Source organism: Dreissena polymorpha, chromosome 6 (genome assembly GCF_020536995.1).
Source record: "Dreissena polymorpha isolate Duluth1 chromosome 6, UMN_Dpol_1.0, whole genome shotgun sequence".
NCBI lineage: Eukaryota > Metazoa > Mollusca > Bivalvia > Myida > Dreissenidae > Dreissena > Dreissena polymorpha.
In genome coordinates this window covers 82,764,559-82,789,558 of record NC_068360.1, presented here as the reverse complement: position 1 = coordinate 82,789,558, position 25,000 = coordinate 82,764,559, and the positions used below count along the sequence as shown (strand labels likewise).

The window sequence follows — 25,000 nt, the reverse complement described above, 5'->3', positions numbered from 1 at the left end:
GTAAGTGGTACCTCATTCCTAAGTAATACGCCCACATATGAATGAATCGTGAATATTTAGTGGACATTTATTGATGTTTATTGCGTACACACAATTAATAAGTACTACTTTATCTTTCTTTAAATATGACACATCTTTACGTATCGTAAACAATACTCGTTTACTGTTTGTTTTTAAATAGAATACGCATCTAACTTTTCAAACCAAAAAATCTATCGTGTATATAATTTTTACATAACGCAGAAAGTAGAAACGAGCCTGAGCATACATTGATACAATATATTTTTTTATTTACAATGAACACATATTTTTACAGCATTTCAGTGTCGTTATATATGAAAAAATCATTTGATTATGACTACCAAACACATTTAATGAACGCAATTGTTGTTCAATTCCTACGCGTCAGAATTCTAAATCGTTCTTAATCGACTGATAAACAACCCTTTATTGAACAATATTGTTCAAACAGAACGACTATTTAAATATCGATCAGCATACTGCATTGCATTCCAGGTATTAACTCTTCACATTAAACTTATATTATTTATTTACCGATGAACAACGCTAAAGAAAATATTATTTATTTTAAAAGAAAGATTATTCAAACATCGTTTGGCAAGAGTTCCATTTCATAGCTTTTCGTTTTTTAATAGCGTAAATTGTGAATGTCAGCCTTGAATACACACTCGTATTCCAGATACCGCACTGTTTATGTAATTGTCAGTGGAATAAGAAGAGCATTTTGAATACACTCAAAGCGTATCATATGGCGTATGCTATTTCATTTATATACTATACGGACACGATAAACTACTACGCCCGCCGTCGTTAGCCAAATATCCGAAAAAGGATCATAAACCCATTACCAGGAACATGCAAACAGTCGAGAACTGTTACACAATAGTATACCTGTATATAAATGTCGAAAACCATACAATAGGTGTCCGAGCTACTGGCGATCCATGCATTAGCAAGATTCGCTAACAGGTAAAACAACTATATTTTACTTCCGGCGCAAGAGTCTGTGTTCAGAGGTATGTGCATGATTCAATTAAGTGTTGATTTTCATGAAGAAATGTCTAACTATTTTAGGTGTAAGACAAGTAACGTTTACAAACTTATGTATTCTCTAGAATAGATGCAGTGTATATTCCATGCAGTTTAAAACACAACTAGCATGCACTGTTTATCTTTTTCGAATATTCGCTGTTTGAAATCGCGAAGTGGTTGACAAAAACTATTTATAGTGATTTCCTTTCAAAAGCATACACAATATTAACAACTGTAACGGAATATCTAAGCCGTTTATTAAAATTTAATCATAAGACGGTTTTTGCATTTTAAGAGGATGTATGCTTAAGTGCAAACTGTGATACTTAACACAGTTTAAGGCGATACATCTAATACGAAACATTAAAGTAAGTGTGTTTAACTCTGTTCTAAACATATATAGAGAAGGAGCACTCGCTTCTGAGGGAAACGTTAATTTATATCTCATTCGTCTTTTTACTGCATGAAAACGTATAAGGTGATGCATTTTAATCATAATTCATTTTATCAGACTGTAAATAATACTTTTATTGCGGAGTGTACACAACGAATAAACATTCTATAGAAATATGTTATTGTTTATTTACCTTTTAGCCATATCCCTATCCCCGATAGTACTAACGTTTTCAGCTTGCTACACGATGACAGGTCAAACTCATAATGAGATGCAGACTCGCCTCGTTCATATATGTGTAGTTCCAATGACAGAATATTTGACGTGTTTTGTATCCAGATGTTGTGGACGTCTCCTATTTCAGTGATCGGTTTGTGGAAATCAAAGTGACTGAGTTTGAGGTTACTGTCATAATGTTTATTCGCTACAGCTTCTCTGTATCCTGATAGTATGATTTTTGTAAACTTATTATTAAGCGAATAAACATCGCGTTCATTCATCATGCTATGCGAATCAACATCGCGGTCATTCATCATGCTGGATAGCTTATTCGCAGCTGATATTTCCAGTCCACAAAGGAATATAAACACCTGTGAAATGTCCATGTATTCATCCTTGTAACGGTTGAGATAACCGGAAATGATGTCATCAATTAGATGGGTATTGCAGGCGATATAAAAAGCAGTGAGGAATTCCTGTATGCTTTTATGGATGAAGGAAAATGAAGAAGATGATCGCAATGCAGACGAATTTCGTGTTGCCGATAAAATACCGGATTTTAATGCAAACTCCTTTCGTTCTTCATCTAATTCAAATCGCTCCAAATCTGTATCGTTAAACACTAGTGAACTTTCTCTGGTATTTGAAAACAGCAAATGGAATGCCGCTTTAGCAAGACGATCAACGTTTTCAATATTTGGCCGTATGTGTTCAGTGTCTTTGAAGCATTGGACGGGTGGCGATTGAAATTTTCTTTTTTTCTTGTTTGCCTTCTTAAGAAGACTTTCCAGGAAGAGACTGTATATTTCACACATGGAGCCGTTCATTTCAGTCCCTTCAACCCATGAGTGAACTATCAATTGCAATAGCATTGGTGAAATCAGAAACTTTCCCAAGTCATTTTTCATTATGTATGATTCAAATTCTGATTGTTTTTTGTCCAACATCATGCTATCTTTACAATCATCCATACAGCCAAGCAGTCTTCTGCTAAACTCAAAAGGCTCGTTAACCCCTTCCAGTTGAAGCAGCATGTCAATTTTCGCGTCAGGTATTATCGCTTCTGTCACTTTCCAAGGTCGAGTTGTTATCAACACATCACACTGTCTGTGAGATACAGCCAATTCCGGTAGGCTTTTACCTTTGTTGCAGGTCCACTCATCTAGACCATCCAGTAATACCAAGCAGCGTTCACGTTCAATGATCTCATTCAGTAGTCGGTATGCATTTTCGCGTCTATCCTTATCGCCGTAAATTGAGTCAATTATTTGACTTTTAAGCATCTCTAAAATGTTTAACTCGTTGACTGAATCCCTTAGAGTGACATGGAAAACGAACGTGTACACTTTCAGGGTCGTTAAATCTTCAAAGACATCAGAGGGTCTCAATCGTGCATAAGCATCGTCAGTGTAAGTTTCGTCCGTCTGGAACTGTTTACCTGATGCTTTGCTAGTTATACAACACCAGTCTCTAACTAATATGGCGAGAAACGTGGATTTGCCAGACCCTGCCTCGCCTTGAATGAACATTTTTCGGTTGTATTTACCATCCTTTAAAAAAAACGTTGCTGTATTTCGTAATCGTTGTATTAGTTTTCTGGAAGGCCCCCTTGACTTTTTCCATCAGCTGTAATTTGGGTGGCATGTAAATATCATCTACCCTAGCGTGAATACCGTCATGCAATGGCGAGGTTGTGATGGTACTAAGTGTGTTGTCGTAATGTACAATCATCAGATCTAATAGCATTTCTGAAAACAAACAAACGCATTGATTAAAAACTATTCCACAATTAATAATACAACGAGTGGCAGAATTCGGTATGTAAATCATCGTCGAAATATTAATGTATCTATTCGATATACATGACGTAAGAATATTTTGTATGACTTTATATCTTATAGGAAACGTAGGCAATTACTTCTTCAAAATACTAGTTGTTTGTGCTGTATTATGGATAATCTGTATATATTTCTTATATTACGCAGTAATTTTAACCTTTAAATGTACGTTCGTGTTGAGCGATTTTCAACGAACTATGTTGTTTGGTTGTATATTAAATGGCACATCAATTCCTTAATTATTTAAATCACATGGTGTGTGTTGATTATAAAGGCCTAACCACGGTCTCAAAAATACTGATCCCTATGGGTGCCTACAGTTGATATCTAATATCAGATTTGAGTAGAAGCCTAACCGATGTAACGCTCAGTCATTACCAGCATTGTTATTTTCATAACGAATATGATTGTAAGCATTCCATAATACAGTTCCAGAATCCCCGTGCCTATATAAGAAGCTCAAACCGGTTAAAAGGGGACAGTCATTAAAATAAGTATGAAATTGCCATATTTAATAAAACATTCAAAGCGACCTAATGATTTCCCCCAACATGTACCGCCCATCAACCGCCCATCAACGATGGTTAATTGGAATAAATAACAACTGTTCATATTCCCCTGTATATTGTTTTATTTTTTGGGGAAATTTTTTAAATAATGCGATTGTTATGATTTTTCAAATAACATTTTTTTTCTTTTTTACCATTTAATTTCGATTATTATATAAGTTGTTCAACTATGAAAGCTTCGATGAGGAAACATGTTTTGCCAACCTATTTCTAAAATCTCCTGGATAAAACACCATTGTAGTTCAACCTCTTACTAAGACATACTCATATGAGCATGCAATATAGCATTTATTTCCATAAAACACCGTCACACTGTGTGTATCTGACAATACGCACATGTAACTTTATTATAAAAACTACAAATAAAGTTTATTGTTGTAATCCTGTGAAAAAAGCAAATGACAATAACTATCACAAAACAATCTTACTAATAAGACGTATGGCACACACACACTATAGAAATACAGCAAGGCTCAACGTGGGTATTAGCTCTCGTGATTTCGCGCGGAAACGTAGTACCGAACCGACGGAAAAATAGGCTAACACATTGTATTCAAGACATGATGTATTAACTGCATTAGGGAAATATATAGTTCGATAAAAAAATCGGACAGACGTGAAAAATATCATTTAAGTGCAGATTAGCACAATTTAACGACACAATTTAGAGAGGATAAACATTTCTCATTTGTTGATTTTCGGACCGTTCGCAAAAGTCAACGTCGCGGAAATAACACATAGTTATGGTAAGTATTCCTAGGCATTTTCAAAAGAATACAAAATGATCAAAATTTCAATAAAACCTTTTTGGAACAAACTGTGCAGAGTTCTTACAGAAAATTAGTTTCAACAATTTATTTCAAAATCGCGTGTACTAATGTATTATTCCAGTCGCACGAATTTGTGATATGAAAGGTCGCAGTGTACAGCATGATTTACCGGTACTCTTTGAATGGGCCAATCAGGTTTTGATTAAGCGCCTCGTAAACTTTTAAGAAAAGAACGTTTATACGTGTTCAATGGATATCTGATAATTTAACATCGTATTAGATTTCCCCAAAATAAATATAGCATACGATTATACCTTTCTTCGGTGGTGTTCCGAGTAAAAATTAATACTTTCATTTTAAAAGATTTGTGCAAAGTTTGCGATTATGATTGTATAGTTATGACATTGTGTGTATTTTTATTTATAGAGTTATCATGATTGATAATCTCGTTTCCATGACTATCAGACCGAATATTACATGCCCACTTCTTACCGAAACTTCATATTATGTTTCCGTGAATAATGGTTATTTATTTATGACAAGCCGACGTAACCCAACTAATGCTTTTAAAATTGCGTATTTCTCCTACTTATTTCTAATAAAAAGCCAACACTCCCTCAAATCATTCTACCTTGATTCCTTGACAATATCTTTATATAAACATGCAACAAAGTATGCGACTATATAATCTCCTCCTTCAGTGATCATACGCACATGCGGTATATTTTGTAAGCCTTTTAGATTGATTTTATAAAAAAAACTTTTTACTTCGTAAAGAGGTTATATACCATAATGTTACATGAACATTTATATTAGGTATTATATGTCAATGTGCATAATCTCGTATCATAAAACAATTTCAATAATAAGACCAGTTTAACCTGACAAGAGGTCATCATCGTGAATTCATGCCGAACAATGGCATTGCGCCAATACATTTGTTTGTTTGTAAATCGTTATGATCCATGTCCAGATTAAATTTCACAGTTGCATTCGGTATAAGTGTAAAAAACGACCTGTAGTAACGTGAAATATTAAGCTTGTCGGTGGTTTTTGTTCATATCTAAAAGCATGAAGTAAGAACGTTTCTAACACGAATCTTACATTAAAACACATCCGTAATAGCTCACACCGAACACACTGAGAACTGAGTAGATATTAAGGACGTACGCGGCAGTTTAGTTTTACGCAAATTTGTTTTGACTGTAACACCGGTTGCGCAATAAGTGTATGCTTTTTCGGATATTCGAATAAAAACGGGATTCATATTCAATAAGGGAATGGTGACAAGAAATAAGTACTATGAAGTTAAGAAAATTGATAAACAATATGCAGCCCCTAAATAACACAGTTAGAATCGACAATCATTCCTGCGACTATTAAAAATCCTTTTTATCGCGTTTTTGTAACAACAATCAAGAATCTCATTACGGAAAACAGTCAATACTTCCTTATAACTGAAAATGTTTGTGTCGCAAGAATGACTTGTTTAAGACGGATAGCTTTCCTTCAAATTAAGCAATTTGTAATTAAAATCATCATAATATTTAAAACATGCCATCAAAGTATATGTGTTTTATATAAAGAATATAATCAAAATTGTTATGCAAGTTTCATTTTATGCTTAAAAAAAACAAATCGGATTATTTTCATTTCTCAAACAACGGCTTAAGGTATTAACTTTTATGTAGTGTTGTGTGAGATAATTTACTACATAGAATATCCGATGACTTAAAATTATTCATCCACGACGCTCTGATACTATTTAACTATGTGCGGATGCTGGTGCATCTTGCCGCACGTGCATATAATACATGCATACTTGTTTGAGCTTATTTTTTTTCTCTGACCAATATGATTGGAAAAAACTAACATTGTGTTATTTTTGGTAAGCAAATGATTTAAGAAAACACATTGATGTACACTAAGACATTTACAGGCTGGTCAATCGTTAAGCAAAGTATCTGAGCGTGCGCCGGTACCGCACCTGCAACCCACTTATACTTCACACATAACGTCCTATTACACGAATGCAATGCAATCTAAATCTTTCTAACTAAATATAGTGGAATCCTTTTTTAGTTTTGTGACACGTTGAAATTCTTAAGACAAGACATGGGATCACGTGTAGCATTGGGGAATTTGATAAGGCCCGTATTCTGGAACGGGAAAACAACAGCCTTTAAAATATGTAAAGTATGTAATTGATTCTCGATTCTCCAAAAGATATATTCTGCTAACATTTGACAGAACAATAACCCGCATTATATTGAGAAAACAGGGTCGGATATTTATTTATTTAGTTCATTTTCATTCGTGATGTGTTGGAACTAAGTATTTATTGTTTGACTGCGAGTTGTATTTTGAGTTGTTATTGTGAAAAAAGAGCATGGTGACTTAGTCAATATTCCCCTCTAAAGGCGGAGGGATAAAGAATTGGCTTTGTACGACCGTACGTCAGTTAGCCCACGAGCCATTTGGTGAAATTGGCATGAAATCTATATGCGGCAAGGTATTTAACGTTTTCCTAAAAATACAATAGTTGGATTAGATTTTTATCGTACACAAACTGTGAAGATACAAAATCATATATATTTCCCTTACAATTCCCATTATATGCTACGGCGTTAATACACATTAATTCATACAAATGATATGCCGTGAATTGGTGAACTCATATTAAGAATCACCATTAATACCGTTGATATGCCCCTTTAAGTGTATTGTATACGTATTGTTTTTAATTGAATACTTAATTAACCTAATGTAATGACGTCGATACACATCATTTATAATTTGTATTTTCATTAAAGTCAAATCTACATTTCCATACAACAATTAAATAGTAAAGTCATATCAAGAATTTAAAAGAAAATGTGGTATGCCCCTTTAAATGTATTCAATTATTTTTTTTGTTTGGTTCAGTATAAACTTTTATTTGTTTGATCTTGCTAGACATATTTTGTGTTTTTACTTAAATTATCTACTTAATTTAATTTATAATCAGATCTACTTTTGCATTGGCATACATAAACACATTGACCAAGTCATGTCAAGCATTACAACTTATATCGTCGATATTTCCCTTTAATGTTTTATGTACCTCTTTTTTTAGTTGGAAGCTGTATTTACCTACTTTTACTGATCTTGTTACAAATAACTTGTGTTTTCATTTACATTTGAATCTAGTTTTGAATTGGCAAACAGCAATATATGTACTAGTATGTGTTTTGACCTTCACCATGTACATGGTTTTCACTGTGTTTTAAAATTGTATTTTAACACATGCAATTAAACCGCTTTTGTGAACAAACGACCTCGGTGACCTATTGGTTTCTTTTTATATTTGTTTTAAGTTATAACTCATTTAACATTAAGGTAAATTTGGAAAAAATATAGGTGCAGGAAGGCATATAAAAATAACAATGACTTTGATGCAATTTTGTTTATTTCATATGTGAAATTCTGTTGTTTTTGTTTATGTTTAAAAATTGACGAAAAACATGAATCAATCGATTCATGTTATTTTTTTATATTGCAGTCACATTAAATCAGTATTACATGTTTTGTGATAAAGAAAGGTTGTTTTCAACACTTTTCTCATTACTTTACTGAAGTTTTTATGTAATTACCTTTTTGGTGAATTGTTCTTGTGCTGAAATATGCTTGTTGTTCAAGAGCGAATTCAACATGAACAACATCGGTGACCCATGATTTTTATGTTATTTTTCTATCCACAACAGATGGTTCTACCTAAATACCAAAAAGTATCAAATTCTAGGTGGAGCAAAATTTGCATTAAAACTGCCGCGTACGTCCTTAAGCTCGATGTTCGAAACGTGCAGTAACAGTAGTACCGTCCGCTATGACTGATTGCTATTGTACACGCATATGATGTCTTGAATAAATACATACCCGATAACTGCGATTAATCTATGACAAGTTCAGAAGGAAATTATGAATTGATACGTATTCAATATTTCAGTATGTGTTCAATACAATAGAGTTCTTAAATAACAAAAATCGGTATTTACAACAGTACTTCGTACATGACTGAATTTCTACGATATTTTTTACGAATTAGACTGTTGCAAACCATGGATTTCCAAATATGGCACAACTGGTCTGTACAACGCATTGTTTAATTGACTTACTGGTATAAATCCAAAAAAGCAAATTTTAAATGATTGGCCTCTGCGCCGGGATTTTGTTAGACTTTTAAATATTACTTGTAATTTCTTGTAATTTTAAATTCATTGTCCCAATTATGTCGTTTTTTGCATCGAGTTTCTGAGAGGGCGTCAGGCTAATAGAAGACGACTGAGATAAGCTAGTTAGCAGTTACAATGTCATGAATAAAAATATGCGTGAATTTCTCAGAGTTCATGTGAATCAATATCGCGATACTTTGAATTAAACCCGGAAATGGTACATTAGTCATCATTAGGGTAAATCAAGTCCTAACGGTTTAACTTTTGTTTAAAGGCAATTATAAAGAAGTTGAGAGTGACGAAAAAATGCACTATTTTTATTGGACACAATTGTTGATGTTAGTTTTTAAAATTAATACATAATCTTTAAAATTGCAGTTAAATAGCACTTTGCTCAATATGTTTCCAGATATTCCAAGCATGTTTTCCTACTGTTAACAGTAACGGTTGTGTTCGCATGCTTACCTTTTCGTTTCGAATAGTTCACTTCGTCACCATTTGTCTTGAAATCTCTGACTTCCTTTTTTACTTGAGCCACAATGTCCTCTTTTGCGGCTTTCAGTTCATGCACACCTGCCTCTGTGGTGGATATTAGAGTGTTACATCCTATCATTGTTGCCGATTGTATGTCTTGTTTCCCTCTAAGTGCCTGAGCGGACAGTTCATGCAAACCTGCCTCCAGTTCTTTCAAGGTCCTTTTTGCCTTCTCAGAAAAACATTCGCCGGCCTTTTTTGCATCTTCGAGAGTGTGATTGGCTTCTTTCAACAGCTTGCCCAGTTCTTCAAAGGACATACGATCATTCTGCAACTGCATGCAAATCCAAACAAATATTGTGTTGTTTTTGCCCCAAACAAATATTAAATATGTCAAATCATCTTGAAAATAATACGGTTTGATGGATATTTGTTTATGTCCTTGAGAGATCGTAGTATCATTTCATGAATGGTAACATTTATTTTTCACGAGTTGCAGAGCCATTGGTGAAGTCATACCTTTAATATTACTTATACTTTTATAAAACAAAATGTAATATTGAAACATATTGACACATAACATTATTTTAACTAATATAACTGTTTAGTCCATGCCAATAAGTTTCGTGAACTGTGACCTTATAAATGCGAATCAGTATGATTTTATAGACATGACGTTTAGTGATAAAACTGTACAATTGTGCTTCAATTTCTTCATCCTCGTCAATTGTCCCTCAATTTCTACATACTCGTCAATTTATTACATTAATTTTTTTCAACTTTATTTAACGTTTTCTATTTTACATATTTATATCAATTATACGATTTACAATTAATATTAATACATTCATAGCTGAATAGAGATCATGTTAGCTGGCTCTTCGACTTATTTTACCACAAAACTTTATATGCCATTTTTTACAGCAAACCAACATTATGTTTATGACACATTGCGCGTGTGCATTATCCAAACATTTATATATTGTACAAGTTAAGTATTGATGCAAAGCATCATAGGGCGTCGGGAATTTCAGTGTAAAAGACACTCAATGAAGGTACATGGAACGATTTTTTTTCTACTGTTAATATAAATAAATAGGCCGATTATTTTTAACAAAATAGAAAAAGATACTGGTATAACCATTATCTCTGATATTGTGTTATAACCCAAAATAACCATAATCGATGAGCTTGTGTTATAAACTCCAAATGACCATTATCTATGATTTTGTGTTGTAACCCCCAAATATTTCTTAGTTCATTTTATTTACATTGGTTTCCTTTTTTACTGGCATCCGAGTGCAGTTTTCATTAATGGAACAGAACTGTGTAGGTTTTAAAAAATCTGCTTCTTCTTGTATGCGTAATTAATAAATGTTATATTTTCCTCAACTTCAAGGGAAGATGATTCTGAACTTATTATTACGTTGCTCATTTACGATAGGGGTTGAGTACTCATTGATATGAAAACACTGTAAAAGTTTTAATGTGTTTACAACCCCCCCCCCCTCCCCCCTACCCTCTCACACTTTCATGGGCATAATAAAAACAAACAAAAGATGTGTTTGTCAGAAACACAATGCTCCCTAATGCGCCGCTTTTTTATTATTTTTTTTACCTTTGACCTTGAAGGATGACCATGACCTTGACATTTCACCAATCAAAATGTGCAGCTCCATGAGATACACATGCATGCCAAATATCAAGTTGCTATCTTCAATATTTCAAAAATCATTGCAAAACTTGAATGTAAGGTTGTTGTTTTTTACCTTTGACCTCGAAGGATGACCTTGACCTTTTACCACTCAAAATGTGCAGCTCCATGAGATACACATGCATGCCAAATATCAAGTTGCTATGTTTAATATTTAAAAAGTTGTTGCAAAACTTTAATGTAAGGTTAAAGTTTTGATGACAGAATGACAAACAGGCAAAAAACAATAAACCCCCGATCTTTCGATCCGGGGGCATACAAATGGTTACAATAAAACAGCATATTTATTTAAACTAAAATGCCTACATCAAAACAAAAAGTTAACATAGAACATAAATAAAATAATTTGATTCTACTGGGGCTCGAACCTTGGGCCTCTCACATGTGAAGCGAGCGTGTAACCACTACACTACGGAACCGCTTGAAAAATCACCTTCTTTCTAATATATTAATAAGTTACTGTAGTGTTACGGTAATCAATAAAGCAATACACCGTGTAATCGCTGTCGTCTTTTAAAATTGAAGAAAATACGCGTTAACCAAAACTCGAACTGCAAAAGTCTGCGCTATTGTTAGAAAAACCACAAGATAAATATATTTTGATTATGTTTTGTTTTTATACAAAAGCAGAAAGTTTCACCGGTTCGCGTATTTGCCCAGTCCCTGTGAACTTTTATTATTGCCCAGTCCCTGTGATCAGTTATTAATTAAAAAAATTAGCTTTGCATTATTTGCAATAAATGTTGTAGTAAATGTAATAAGCATAATGCAGTACTTATTTACAATAATTTACACAAAAAAATCACCACTGTGCAAGATATTCTGACAACAAAAATATATACATTGATCCGTTAAATAACTTCTTCCATAAGCGAAAAAAAAACGTATTACATACGAGTCGCCGCACTTCAGCGCAACGCCAATCATAATTATAAAATGTGCAGCGGATACATATAGGATCTGGCACGAGTTGTTATATCATACCATATTTTATTAAACGAGTTCAGGAATTTTGTAAGTGAGCGAGCCTTTGGCGAGCTTACTAACGAATTTCGTAGACGAGTTTAATAAAATATGGTATGATATGACAACGAGCGTCAGATCTTTTTTATCACAAGCTTTTAAGCGAGCAAATTAAATAAATATTTACGCAAATGATAAATCCCGAATGTTGTGTACATTTCTTGTCGTCATTTGACGTTGCAACGTCATTTCAGCAAAATAACAAAATGCGATTGGTCAATAAACGAAAACTAAGCCAATGAAAACGCTTAAAAAGTATATTACACGTGTGTAAGATAAAATTATATGTAATGGTAATATTACATGGGAAACAGGGTATGGCATGTGATAAAATGCCATCCTTTATGATCAAACACACATTAAGATGATTAAGCTGTGAAAGTTTGAAATCGGCCAAGAAGTTAAAGACAATCAGAGTAGACACATTTTATGCCTATGTAATATATAATTGTAAATAGTGGAAACCAAGCAAAAACACAATAATTCTCCAAACTAATGTTGCAGCCAAATTGTGTAGGATCATCTCCACATTAAGGTAATTCAGATGTGAACATAATGCGAAATCAATTCAAAGGAAGGAGCTTCGGGGCGGTCTCACGTATGTAGGTACGGACGGAAAAGTGCAATACTTATTGCCTACCCGTTTCTGGGAAAACAACGATATGTTATAAAACATTTATTTTGCCTTATGTGTCGTTGTTAATTGTATTATAGTTTTATAATTTGCACATTTCTTTGCTGTTTGACAGACGTTACAAACCATTCTAAATGTATAAATATATAAACTGGTCCCTTTTAACTTACATCACTAAGTCTTGTACATGCTATGATGGCTGAAGGATCATGTTGTAAGTACTGTGGGTCAGCCAGGAGCGTGGACAGTGTCTTGAAATAGTCTTTCAAGTCAGCATCTGTAACCTTGCAGTCGGATGTGTGTCGCATATCTCGGCCAATCTGACGGACCTACGAAAAAACAAATCATGATAAATAAACAAGTAATATATTCGAATTTTAAAGCGAGTATTTAGAATGTTAATGTCGATATTTCTCTCTCACAATCTTATAAGCTTATCAATATGATTTATGCATGTTAATAAAGTTTATGAAAAATAAAGGACCATCAATGAAATAAAGTATACTGCAGTATACTGTATACAGCAAAATTAACGCCGATACCGACACATTTATTATTACAAACCAAAGCGCGTCTACGTGTCGTATGAACAAAGATGGGTCAGCTAATGGGCATTTCCAAATAGAAAACAATTCTTGTCCACATGAAGGAGTTTTTTACGTAAACAATTATTGCAATTTAATTAAACTTAATTTATTTAATGGTACTACTTTTTCTGAATTGTGTTTGTGTTTGATGTTTTATAAGTTTTGAAAACAAGTATAAATATCGTAAATACTCGCTTTTATGTACACATACTTGAAATGACAAGTGTGCGTTAATGCAGTATTTAGAAAGTCATACAATAGAAGTTAATGAAATATGCAACAGCTTTTATGAAATACCCTTTAATGTTCGCAAATACATTCAGATATGAGTAAAAAAATAGACACACTACTGTTTAAACACTTAACTCGTGCTTTGTATTACCTTTTCTAGTGGACATTGCTTATCAGGCGGTGGAGGTGATAAACATAAGGGGGAGAGACATGTCTGGAAATGTAGGCAATTCAACATGATGTTTATCACACCATTAAAGTCCGATTCCTGCATCGAGGAAATGCTGCTATATCCGTCCGGAGGGAGGTAGCATTTGCCTATTTCCCAATCATTTTGTGCCCACTTTTCCGCACGAGTGTTCCTCCAGGAAGGTTTACCATATCTGTGGTGTAATATGATATTATCTTTTACATTATCACATATTGGGCATGGCTGCGGTTTCTGTGATTTGTGAAAAGGACAATAATTTCGTTTCCTTTTGTTACAATATGGGTTTGTCGGACATTGTATGAGGTTTTCAATTGGGCAGTTTCCACAACTTCTACCAACAACGGTGTGTACTTTCTGTAATTCTGCGCAAAGAAAGTTAGTGAGTCCTTCCTTCGTAACATTGAGTCCTATGTACGCTTTGAACCAATTATTGGTCTCCTTGTCGCCGATCAGGTGTGTGTTAGCGGCCATACTGCACCACTAGCATGTACTGGATACTTTGTTAATGGATAAGCATAAACATAACATACATTCCTTGATATGTTGCATTCCTCTTGTCAACATAGACTACGATTATATGGCCTTTTGAGTGGAATTCATCACCTACAATAAAAAACGTCCATGAACAAAACTCATAAATCTGATTTAGATTATAACTGTTTAACATACATTGTTTATATACATGCTATTTGTGCATAAGCATAAAGTTTATCTTTTCACTCAGTTATACTGGCTGACTGTATACATATGAGCTCTGCTTCATGAAATCCTGTCATGACAGTACGATGAGATTAGTCGAGATTGGCATTTTTGACGCCACATATGATATTGCCTCTGAGACGCTCATAAGACAAAGCTGTTTTGAATCAAGTCGATTTATAAGAAAGCCTTTGTGTTGCTATTTGAAACCAAGAAAAGAACACACTAATCTAAAGGACGTATATTTCGGATTGGGTGGAATTTTTCCGGCACACTTTGTGCTTGAACGATGATTTTAACTAAGTCACTAATAAGTCGCTTATTGCAAGTATCATAGTCTCGAGGTAGATTTGGTTAAATTTAAAAAAAGTATTGTTCTCTTAACTTGGCGCCTTGACAATATCTTTATCTTTACATCCAACACATTTAGGCGACTATATTAACTTCTTCTTTGACCATACACGCATGTGACATATTTTGCAAGCCTTTTGGAATTTTGCATATAGAAGTTTCACTTGCATTGATAAAGAGGTTAGATAAAATAATGTTACATTTACTTTAATATGAGACATTACAAGTAAACGTTTATGATCTCGTATCATAAAACATTACCAAGAGTACTACCAGTGAAACCTATTAATAGGCCATCATTCGTCTGCAATAATGCCGAACATTGACCTTGCTTCAAATTATTTTGACTCCTTGTGTTTGTTTTGCAAACCAGTATGTTCCATCTCCGAAAATAATCTTACAGTAAACAATAAATTTTGCAATAGAATTTAGTCGACCAGGCAGAGAAACCGACAGGAATAACGTGAAATATTAAGCGTGTTTGAGGACAATAAGGTTGCTTACATGAATCTCACATTACACCACATTCGCAGAAATACAAAATGAACATACTGAGAAGTGATAGGAGCTATTATGCTCGTTGTTAGAAACGTGCATTAGTACCGTCCGCTATGATTGATTGCTATTGTACAAACACTTGATGTTTATATAAATATATACACACCTCCCACTTATCAGTGACAAGTTCAGAAAGAAGTGATCAATTAATAACGATGCAATTAAAGTATGCATATTTTGTGCAAGAAAAAATGTAACACATTTCAATCACCGTCGATATAACAGAAATCATTATAAATAAATCATTTCCATATACACGATGTATAACAAAATTTAACTATCTGTCAAAAGAAGATTACGTAAGTAAACGTGTACCGCGGGCTTTAATATATTGACTGTGTGTGATGGGTGCGTGATTCAAATTAGTGTTATAAAGCAGAATGTATTTTAAATGATCACCTATTTTATACAATACCAAGCAAACAAAAGAAACATATATGTAATTTTACATGATTAGTATAGTGTCGATGTACAGTTAAGATCATTTTTTCAAAGTGAACATGATATTCTATTCAACGAATGAAAGTTAGATATACTGAATATCTTTCAAACATACATCGAAAAATCTTACCTCTAGTTTCTATGCATATTCATTTAAAAATGTATTCAGATTAAGTGTTGATTTAATAATACAGCAAACAAAGACGTGTCCAAATATTGATTGACATAATATATCGACACAATGAACTAAAAATTTGAATCAATATGTTAAGTTTAATTCCCATATTTGACTTTTGAAATTCAATTATAAGAAAACCAATACACAATAATTAAGTTACTTGAAGCGTTCAATGGTTTGTATTGATATGTTCGGTAGTTGAATGCGCATGAATTCACATTAATGTAAAAAGTTTGTAAAGAACAGGTATCAACTTTAAACAAGATAAATAAAGTTCAATATCGGCACAAAATCGGTTTTTAGAGACTATTGATGTTTGAAATTTTGTCAGTCTTTAATGTGTTCAGTTAGCGAATGATCACGCACGAATGATACGGAAATATCAAAAGATAAATTACAGAAAACTCTAATGGTCCGTATACGTATCTATCTATCTATCTATCTGTCTGTCTGTCTGTCTGTCTGTCTGTCTGTCTGTCTGTCTGTCGGTCGGTCGGTCGGTCGGTCGGTCGGTCGGTCTGTCTGTCCTGTCTGTCTGTCTGTCTCTGTCTGTCTGTCTGGCGTCTGTCTGTCTGCCTGTCTGTCTGTCCTGTCTGTCTGTCGTCTTCTGTCGTGTCTGTCTGGCCCTGTCTGTCTGTCTGTCTGTCTGTCTGTCGTCTGTCTGTCTGTCTCTCGTGCTGTCTCTCTGCTCTGTAGACAGAGTCTATCGGCTCTCGCGAAGCTCTCTATCTTCTGAGAGAGAGAGGAGAGAGCGAGAGAGGGGATCGAGGAGAGAGAGAGAGAGGAGCGAGAGAGCAGAGCGGAGGCCTCTCTCGCTCTCTCTCTCTCTCTTCTCTCTTCTCCATCTCCTCCTCTCTCGCTCTCGTGTCCCTCTCCGTCCTACCTCCCGTCCCTCTCCCTCGCCCCCCCCTCTTCTCGCTCTCTCTGCTCTCTCTCTAGCTATCTTCTCTCGTCTCTCTATATCTCTCTCTCTCTCTCTCTATCTATATATATATATATATATATATAGATATATATATATATATATATATATATATCAATTTATTATTTATCTGTGTATCTATTAATCTGTCTGTCTGTCGTCTGTCTGTCTGTCTGTCTGTCTGTCTGTCTGTATGTCTGTCTGTCTGTCTGTCTGTCTGTCTGTCTGTCTGTTCTCTCTCTGTCTATCTCTCTATCTCTGTCTCTCTCTCTATCTCGGTTGTCTGTCTCTCTCTCTCTCTCCGCTCTAGCGCGCGCGCGCGCGCGCGCGCGCGCGCGCGCGCGAGCGCGCGCGCGCGCGCGCGCTCGCGGGCGCGCGGATCAGAGAGAGAGAGAGAGAGAGAGAGAGAGCAAGCGAGGGAGGGAGCGAGGGAGCGAGCCAGCGAGCGAGCGAGCGAGCGAGCGAGCGAGCAGCGAGCGAGCGAGCGAGCGATCGAGCGAGGAGCGAGCGAGCGAGCGAGCGAGCGAGCGAGCGAGGAGCGAGCGAGCGAGCGAGCTAGCGAGCGAGCTAGCCAGCGAGCGAGCGGGCGAGCTAGCCAGCGAGCGATCCAGCGAGCGAGCTATCGAGCTATCGATCTATCTATCAGCTATCTATCGATCTAGCTATCGAGCTATCTATCTAGCTATCGAGATAGCTAGCGGGCTATATATCTGTCTGCCGGTCTATCTATCTATCTAGCGATCTAGCGATCGATCTATCAGCGAGCGAGCGATCTATCTATCTATCTATCTATCGAGCGAGCGATCGAGCGAGCTAGCGATTAGCGATCGAGCGAGCTATCTAGCGATCTAGCTATCTCTCTCTCTCTCGCGCGCTCTCTCTCGCTCGCTCTCGCTCGCGCTCGAGCGCGCGCTCTCGCTCTCGAGAGAGAGATATAGATATAGAGAATATATATAGATATATAGATATAGAGATATAGATATAAGATAGATAGAGATATAGATATAGATCTATATATCAATCTATGTATCTATGTATCTATGTATCTATCTATTTGTCTATCTATCTATCTATCTATCTATCTATCTATCTATCTATCTATCTATCTATCTATCTATCTATCTATCTATCAATCTATCTATCTATCTAGCTCTCTATCTCTCTCTCTCTCTCTCTCTCTCTCTCTCTCTCTCTCTCTCTCTCTCTCTCTCTCTCTCTCTCTCTCTCTCTCTCTCTTTCTATATATATATATATATTAAGTACTAATACTATCATTTGAGGCGTTGAAAGACATTATTAACTTCGACACACACATACACATGTTAAAGACAATTGCTTTCCTCTAGCACAGTGGTTCTAATCGCGCTTCTCACCCTTGCGATCCGGGTTCAGTCCTTGTCGAAGCACATGTGAGCTGGTGTACCGTTATAAACATATACACGATAACGCAAATAATAGTTATCTGCATTATATTTTATCATGATGATAGCGTTTTTCAAGTTCACACAATATCTCAAATTAGCTAATAACATATCTTGAACTTGCGTAAGAAGCGCAGAGGCTCCACACACCATCAAAAACTATATGCATGTTCTCGCGTATGAAATGTTTTTTAATGTTATTTCATACAATGCATGCATTAATAAATAACAAAATAGACAAACAAATTGTGTGACGGCTGTCCAGGTAATTGACGCGAGTTGATGTCCTGATACGAGGAGGTTTTGTGTGTAAATGACGTCGACTTGCATATCGTGTGTATTTACGAAGCGAGTGCAACATGTCATTTCAACATCTGCTTGTCTTGAAACACCAATTAAAAAGCTATTTGTTAAGTAACACCGGGCAGCCTGATAACATGTCAACAACCATTAGGCGGTGCAATAGTGCATCTATTAAAGGGATCTTTTCACGTTTTCGTAAATTGGCAAAATTTAAAAAAGTTGTTTCAGATTCGAAAGTTTTCGTATTAGTTTTGATATTTGTGAGGAAACAGTAATACTGAACATTTACCATGGTATAATAAAGCCATTATATGCATCTTTTGGCGATTTAAAAACCTGAAAATTATAAAGCGTTGCAACGCGAAACGATTTAATAATTTGGAGAGTTCTGTTGATGTCGTTTAATTTTCTGAAACTACGAAGATTGCTTATATTAAGTATAAAATACGTCTCTCATTCATACTTGGCAGGATAGCCGAGCGGTCTAATTCGCTTTTACTCCAGGACTCCGGGGGTCAGTGGTTCGAGCCCTGATGCGGGCTACTTGTTTTCCCTTTTTTAAGGTTATTCTTGATTTTAATTGGAGCTTTTTATATATAATGTTTACATTTATTAATATAAAGCATTTAATGACAAACTTCAAAACATGCCAAAATCTGTGAAAAGGCCCCTTTAAAATGAAACAATACTTAAAATTTGCCAATGATGTATACTCATTGGGTGCTAATTTGACGTTGACATCATATCTCTATGCACACATGGAAGGTGTAATGTTTAACTTAATATACCATAAATTGATTTTGTAATATATATTTTACAGCCTAAGATTAAGTACAACGTAGCACTAGGCTGGTGGTCATCATACTGTAGATGTGAGGTTGTCTTCGAGGACTCCGTTTTCCAAATCACAAGAATACACCAACGTTTATTATGTGTAATAATCTCTTAATACAAACTTAAAGCATGCACATTAAAAGTTCAGCTATAATTCAAATCGTCCTAACGTGCGTGAATTTAGTACGCTTATTAGGTATTATTCTTATGATTTATGAATAAGGAAACATACCTGCAAACCATCTGATCTTGTTATAGCGTCGTACTGGAGTGCGGCGACTATATATGTAATGCATTTTTTTCGCTTATGGGAGAAGTTATTTTACGGATCAATGTATATAATTTTGTTTTAAGAATATCTTGCATAGTGGTGATTTTTTGTGTAAATTAGTGTAAATAAGTACTGCATTTGTGCCTATTACATTTATTACAACATTTATTACCAATGATGCAAAGCTATTTTTTTAAATTAATAACTGATCCACAACTGATCACAGGGGAAAGATCACTTTCTGGTTTTGTATAAAAACAAATGATGTTTTGTATAAAAACAAAACATAATCAAATAATATTTATTTTGTGGTTTTTCTAATTTGCTTATTTAGTGGAGAATCAATGTAGTACGATATTTGACGACCTATCGCGCAAGCAAGTTTATTGGAAGGCGTAGTGGTACGAACATGTACAATGTATTAGTTTATTAATATACATATAATAACGATCGCTATACACAACTTCACCAAATAGCAGTACATAAGTGAATGTCAGCCGGAATAGCTCAGTTGGGAGAGCGTTAGACTGAAGTTGTTTACGCAACAGTCATCTAAAGGCCCCCGATTCAATTCCGGGTTTCGGGACGAACGAAACAGTTCGGCCGCAGATAGTTTTTTCAGCCAGGTTAATAAATATAATTTAAAAAAAATTATGTAGACATTTTAAAATACTTTTTACTACAATTGGACATTTTTATTAAAATTAATGGATACATCGTGGTCACAACGTTAATTAATTTTTTTTACATCACTTAAATATCTTATAAAAAATACACGTGTTTTTATATTAACAAGTAGATGCAAACAACACATCTATTATCCATGTAGTTTTATGGTTGTTTATCATAGGCCCTTAGTACTATCCCTACCACATATAGAGCGCGAAGCGCGACGCGTATTATTGATTGTAACAATTAGTTGCGATAAAGGAAGCAGCCGCTTATCAAGGAGGAGCTGTGTCCCAGCAACCCGTTTCACCAGAGTCAAGCACTCCTCGGAGTTTTTTTAAGAACCACATATAGAGCGCGAAGCGCGACACGTTTAACTATCCAGGTGGTATTGGCCCTTTAGCATTATCCGACCATTACGTCCATAGTTATCTTCCTTAGAATTTGAGAAATATTGAAATCCTTGTCCAAAATTTTCATCCGATTGTTCACAAACTTGCACAGGTTTTTTATCAATGAGGACCCAACCCGAACTCTATATGAGCAATATCGGACCATAAGTCCAGAATTATGTCTCTTTGAATTTAAACATAAAAGTGAAAAACTGCTTGGTTAGGTGATTATGTCAACATTTTTCATCAGATTCTTTCCAAATTAACAGTGTCTTCATGTCAATGCGCATTTTTACCTCATTTTAAATGAGAAACATCGGGACAATGCGTCCAGAATTTTTTTCGGCCAATATATGAATATTTCCAGTATAAAAAAATCGTTCCATGTAACTTCATTGAGTGCCTTTTACAATGAATTTCCCGACGCCCTCTGATGCTTTGCATCAATACTTATCTTGTATTAGATAACAATAGATACTCGGTCGTTTTCCGCTATTGAATGTAGTGCGCCCGGGCGAATCTCAACTCATATTGAAGTCAGGTAACAGGAGAACCAATTTTGAGACTATAAATGTGCTAATCAACAAGACCGCCGCTTTTGTAACATAATATCAGTTATTATCCTCACGGTGTGTTTACCTGATATGCAAAACATTACGAACAAGATTGACACGATTACGTTGTAAAAGGGCTTCAAACATAAATCGTAATGTACGCATAACTATGAAAAACTAATTCAAAACATTACACTAAGGAAAGTAGTTTACGCAGTATGTTTACACTGCATTATAATGCCATTGACATCATACATATACATCAACAAATTTTAGTAATATTTATATAATGTACAGTGTAGACGACAATCATAGCATACGTCTATCCCAACAACTTATCATAAACATCGCGATATCTGTAAGTAACCTTGTAAACTATGAATGTGCAGTATGAGTTATGAATGCGATCTAGATCATATAACTATAGTGCATACACTTGATAGTTGCCGTCACTCCATTAGTCAAAAACACTATTAGAATATAACATGACAATATTGAAATAAATAATATATCTAATACAGACTCCACTGAATACATGCAAAATATAACAATGCTGCATGTTGTTATTATTTCTAATGACATTGATACAATAGCAGGTGTATTGATAATACGAATGCTGGTAATACTAATATTAAGTTACTCATCTACTATTATATTCCATTATATCAAGACTCCATATATCTACAATAAGGTATAATTTAAATATGCTTACTAAACGTAGTCGAGATGACGCCGTCGCTTTAAATAAACGCAATCAAACCTTTTTCTTACACATTTCATAATTCGTTTTAAATACACCAATACATCGGAGTTTTTGACCATTTAAGATATCTAAGATAATAGTATTAATCGGTTCCCAATATAATATTTTTGTGGTATTTGAATTATGTACGCACTCATATTATCAATAGAGTGGTATGTTTGAGATGACAGATATTTGTATATGTATATAGAGGTCCGTCCGTCGAGTAGAATGAATTCTGTTTTCATAATGCGCTCATTAAAATGCATATATTCACATACATGTAACAGGAAATGATATGATTTGAAGTCAGTCACTTAACATATTACCAGTCAATATAAGCTCCAATTTGCCATTACGAAATAAAACTCAAACTTTAATCGAACCTATTGCATGACGTTTACAGAAACAACACAGATGGAATGCCCAATCACAGAGCGTGGTTACTTTGCGATATTTAATATCTGCATCACCATCAACTATTGTGACTCCTGTGTCGTTTTTTTTCGTATAAATTATGGGCGTACATTAAAGCGTGCTGGCTTTTAATTATTAAATAATAAATTTTAGCGCACGAAGAAACTGGTAAAGATGATAGACAAACGCGCAATGACGGATCCACATACTGTTATATATAGTGAGTGATCGTTTTTTATTTAACATTTATAATAAACGTATACAAAATGCATCATTGAAAGATATATACATTGATGCTGTGCGGACAAGATCATAGGCAATCCAAACAGAAGCTGACTAGTTCACATATGTTTCCTGAATGCGTGTTTAATATTTCGAGTTAACAATAGAGTACCACAGAAGATATAACGGTTTAGAGTAGCGAATCCAAAACGAAATAATGCTACGGGCGCGGATGATGTACGCAATTACTTATTGTAGGCAATTAATTGTTATCGAACTTTAGTCCCAAGCTTAAGTATAAATGGAAGAAGGAGACCCTAAACTAATGGTGGCTGTTTTTTGCAACATTATTTTTGCATACACATTAACGTTAAATTAACTAATCATAAAGTTCGTGATACCATTTAAAATTGCCAAGTACATGACATTTGTAAACACTATGAAGTGGTTATAGTAGTTGTCAAAAGTCATTATTGATTCTGCTTCTTAACAAATAACTACCGACAAAGTGAAAACATAACGCGATTTGGTTGATTAAGTATGCATACATAGTAACAGCCACGTTTGGGTGCACGTTTGTGTTCCGAAAGCTTTAGGTTTAACGACCTTTATAGATAGAGAAACACTTAATGTCGCCACATATCAGACATGAAAGCTCTAAAGGGGTTTCTTTTTCTCAAACCGAAAGTCCTGGCAGCAGGGTAACATGCTTTGAATTTGATAATAAGCACCAATGGTTGGGTGCATGATGTATATACCTTTTATAGAACAGTTTAAATAAAATATTTCGGTATCAGGTTGAATAAGTATATATGGAAGCAATAAGAAAACTACCCTTCTTTTGCACTTTATTAGTATACTGGTTTGTTGTTTCACAGCTTTTGGGTTACTTCCTGTGCTCAGAATGGCGGCCCTAATCCTGGCATAAACCGGTGTGTTATTTCGAAGAAATGTTGGGTTACAACACATATATTTGTTTATTATGTTCTTTTCAAATAATTTACTTTTCCACATGTAAACTGGAAAGTAACATACTTTTAGTCCTGGTGCAAACTTTATAAGAACAAATAATGCATTTATTTGCGCACGCTTAACCAAAAGCTCGTGTAGCAATTTGCGCAATGTAAACATGGATTTTTTTTGGCTTACGTTTTGTCCATCATGCGATATCACTCGTCCGTCGTGCGCAAACGTTTGATGCAAAAAACTGTATCATATAGCGCTGGACATATTTTTACGGAACTTCAAATTAACGCGACTTTTGTAATCCCTCTTTTAAATAGTTTGGTCAGCATCTTTCATAGGTAACCAGAGATAACTATAGGTTTCCGAATTAATTCGTCGAAATTCTACTCTTCTGGATCGTTAAGGCTCACAGGTATGTATTTGTATGTAACATTGTGTAGTGATCTTTAGCAAGAATGTTCCAATAATGCACATCAAGTCAAAACTGGCGCCGTTTACGAGACCAAACTTTAAAGTTAAAATGTCGTTTGTTTGGTCAAGTAAATAAATACAAAAAAATGAGGAACAGCAATCAACAGTCTATACAATCAATGTGATAATTTTCATGAACATATGTTGTTGAGAAGGCACACCATGTCGTCATAAAGCTCAAGGTCAAATGGTTGTCAAATTATTTCAAATGATTTAAACGAAACCTTACTCATTAAGAATTCATTAGTTATGGATATTAAAGTAAACCAATACGATATTGCATAAGAACGCTCTTGAATGTGGTGATACAAGTTTATAGAATAACACACACACGGCTAAAACGAAGATTTCTTTATATAAGTGCGAACATACTGTATTATATTAACAACGGAAATAATGTCTTATATTTACGTATTTTAAATGTACAGACAATATGTTTAAACATAGCATTTTTACGTCTATATCAAATAAAATATCGTGTACCGAAGAAGAATTATGTTCAGATAGAATTAAAATATTGGATTGAAGTGTGAACGTAACAAGGGAGACAACCGAAATTGGAAGTAAGCGGATGTGAAAATGTATATATTGGTATTTACTTTCCCTGAAATCATCAACGTAAACGGTTTATTATCGTATCACATACTACTACCAATAATAA

At 34.8% G+C, this 25,000-nt stretch overlaps 1 protein-coding gene across 1 annotated transcript in view; it reads right to left on the bottom strand.

Moving 5' to 3' along the window:
• Positions 1-25,000, bottom strand: part of LOC127833459 (uncharacterized) — a 36,990-nt gene that overhangs the window by 7,594 nt on the left and 4,396 nt on the right. The window contains exons 2-5 of the mRNA XM_052358732.1: positions 13,869-14,531; positions 13,070-13,228; positions 9,520-9,862; positions 1,641-3,414 (exon numbers count right to left, since the gene is read on the bottom strand). Coding sequence (XP_052214692.1) covers positions 3,209-3,414; positions 9,520-9,862; positions 13,070-13,228; positions 13,869-14,399 — 1,239 coding nt within the window. The 5' untranslated portion in view covers positions 14,400-14,531 and the 3' untranslated portion in view covers positions 1,641-3,208. The remainder of the gene's footprint in view (positions 1-1,640; positions 3,415-9,519; positions 9,863-13,069; positions 13,229-13,868; positions 14,532-25,000) is intronic.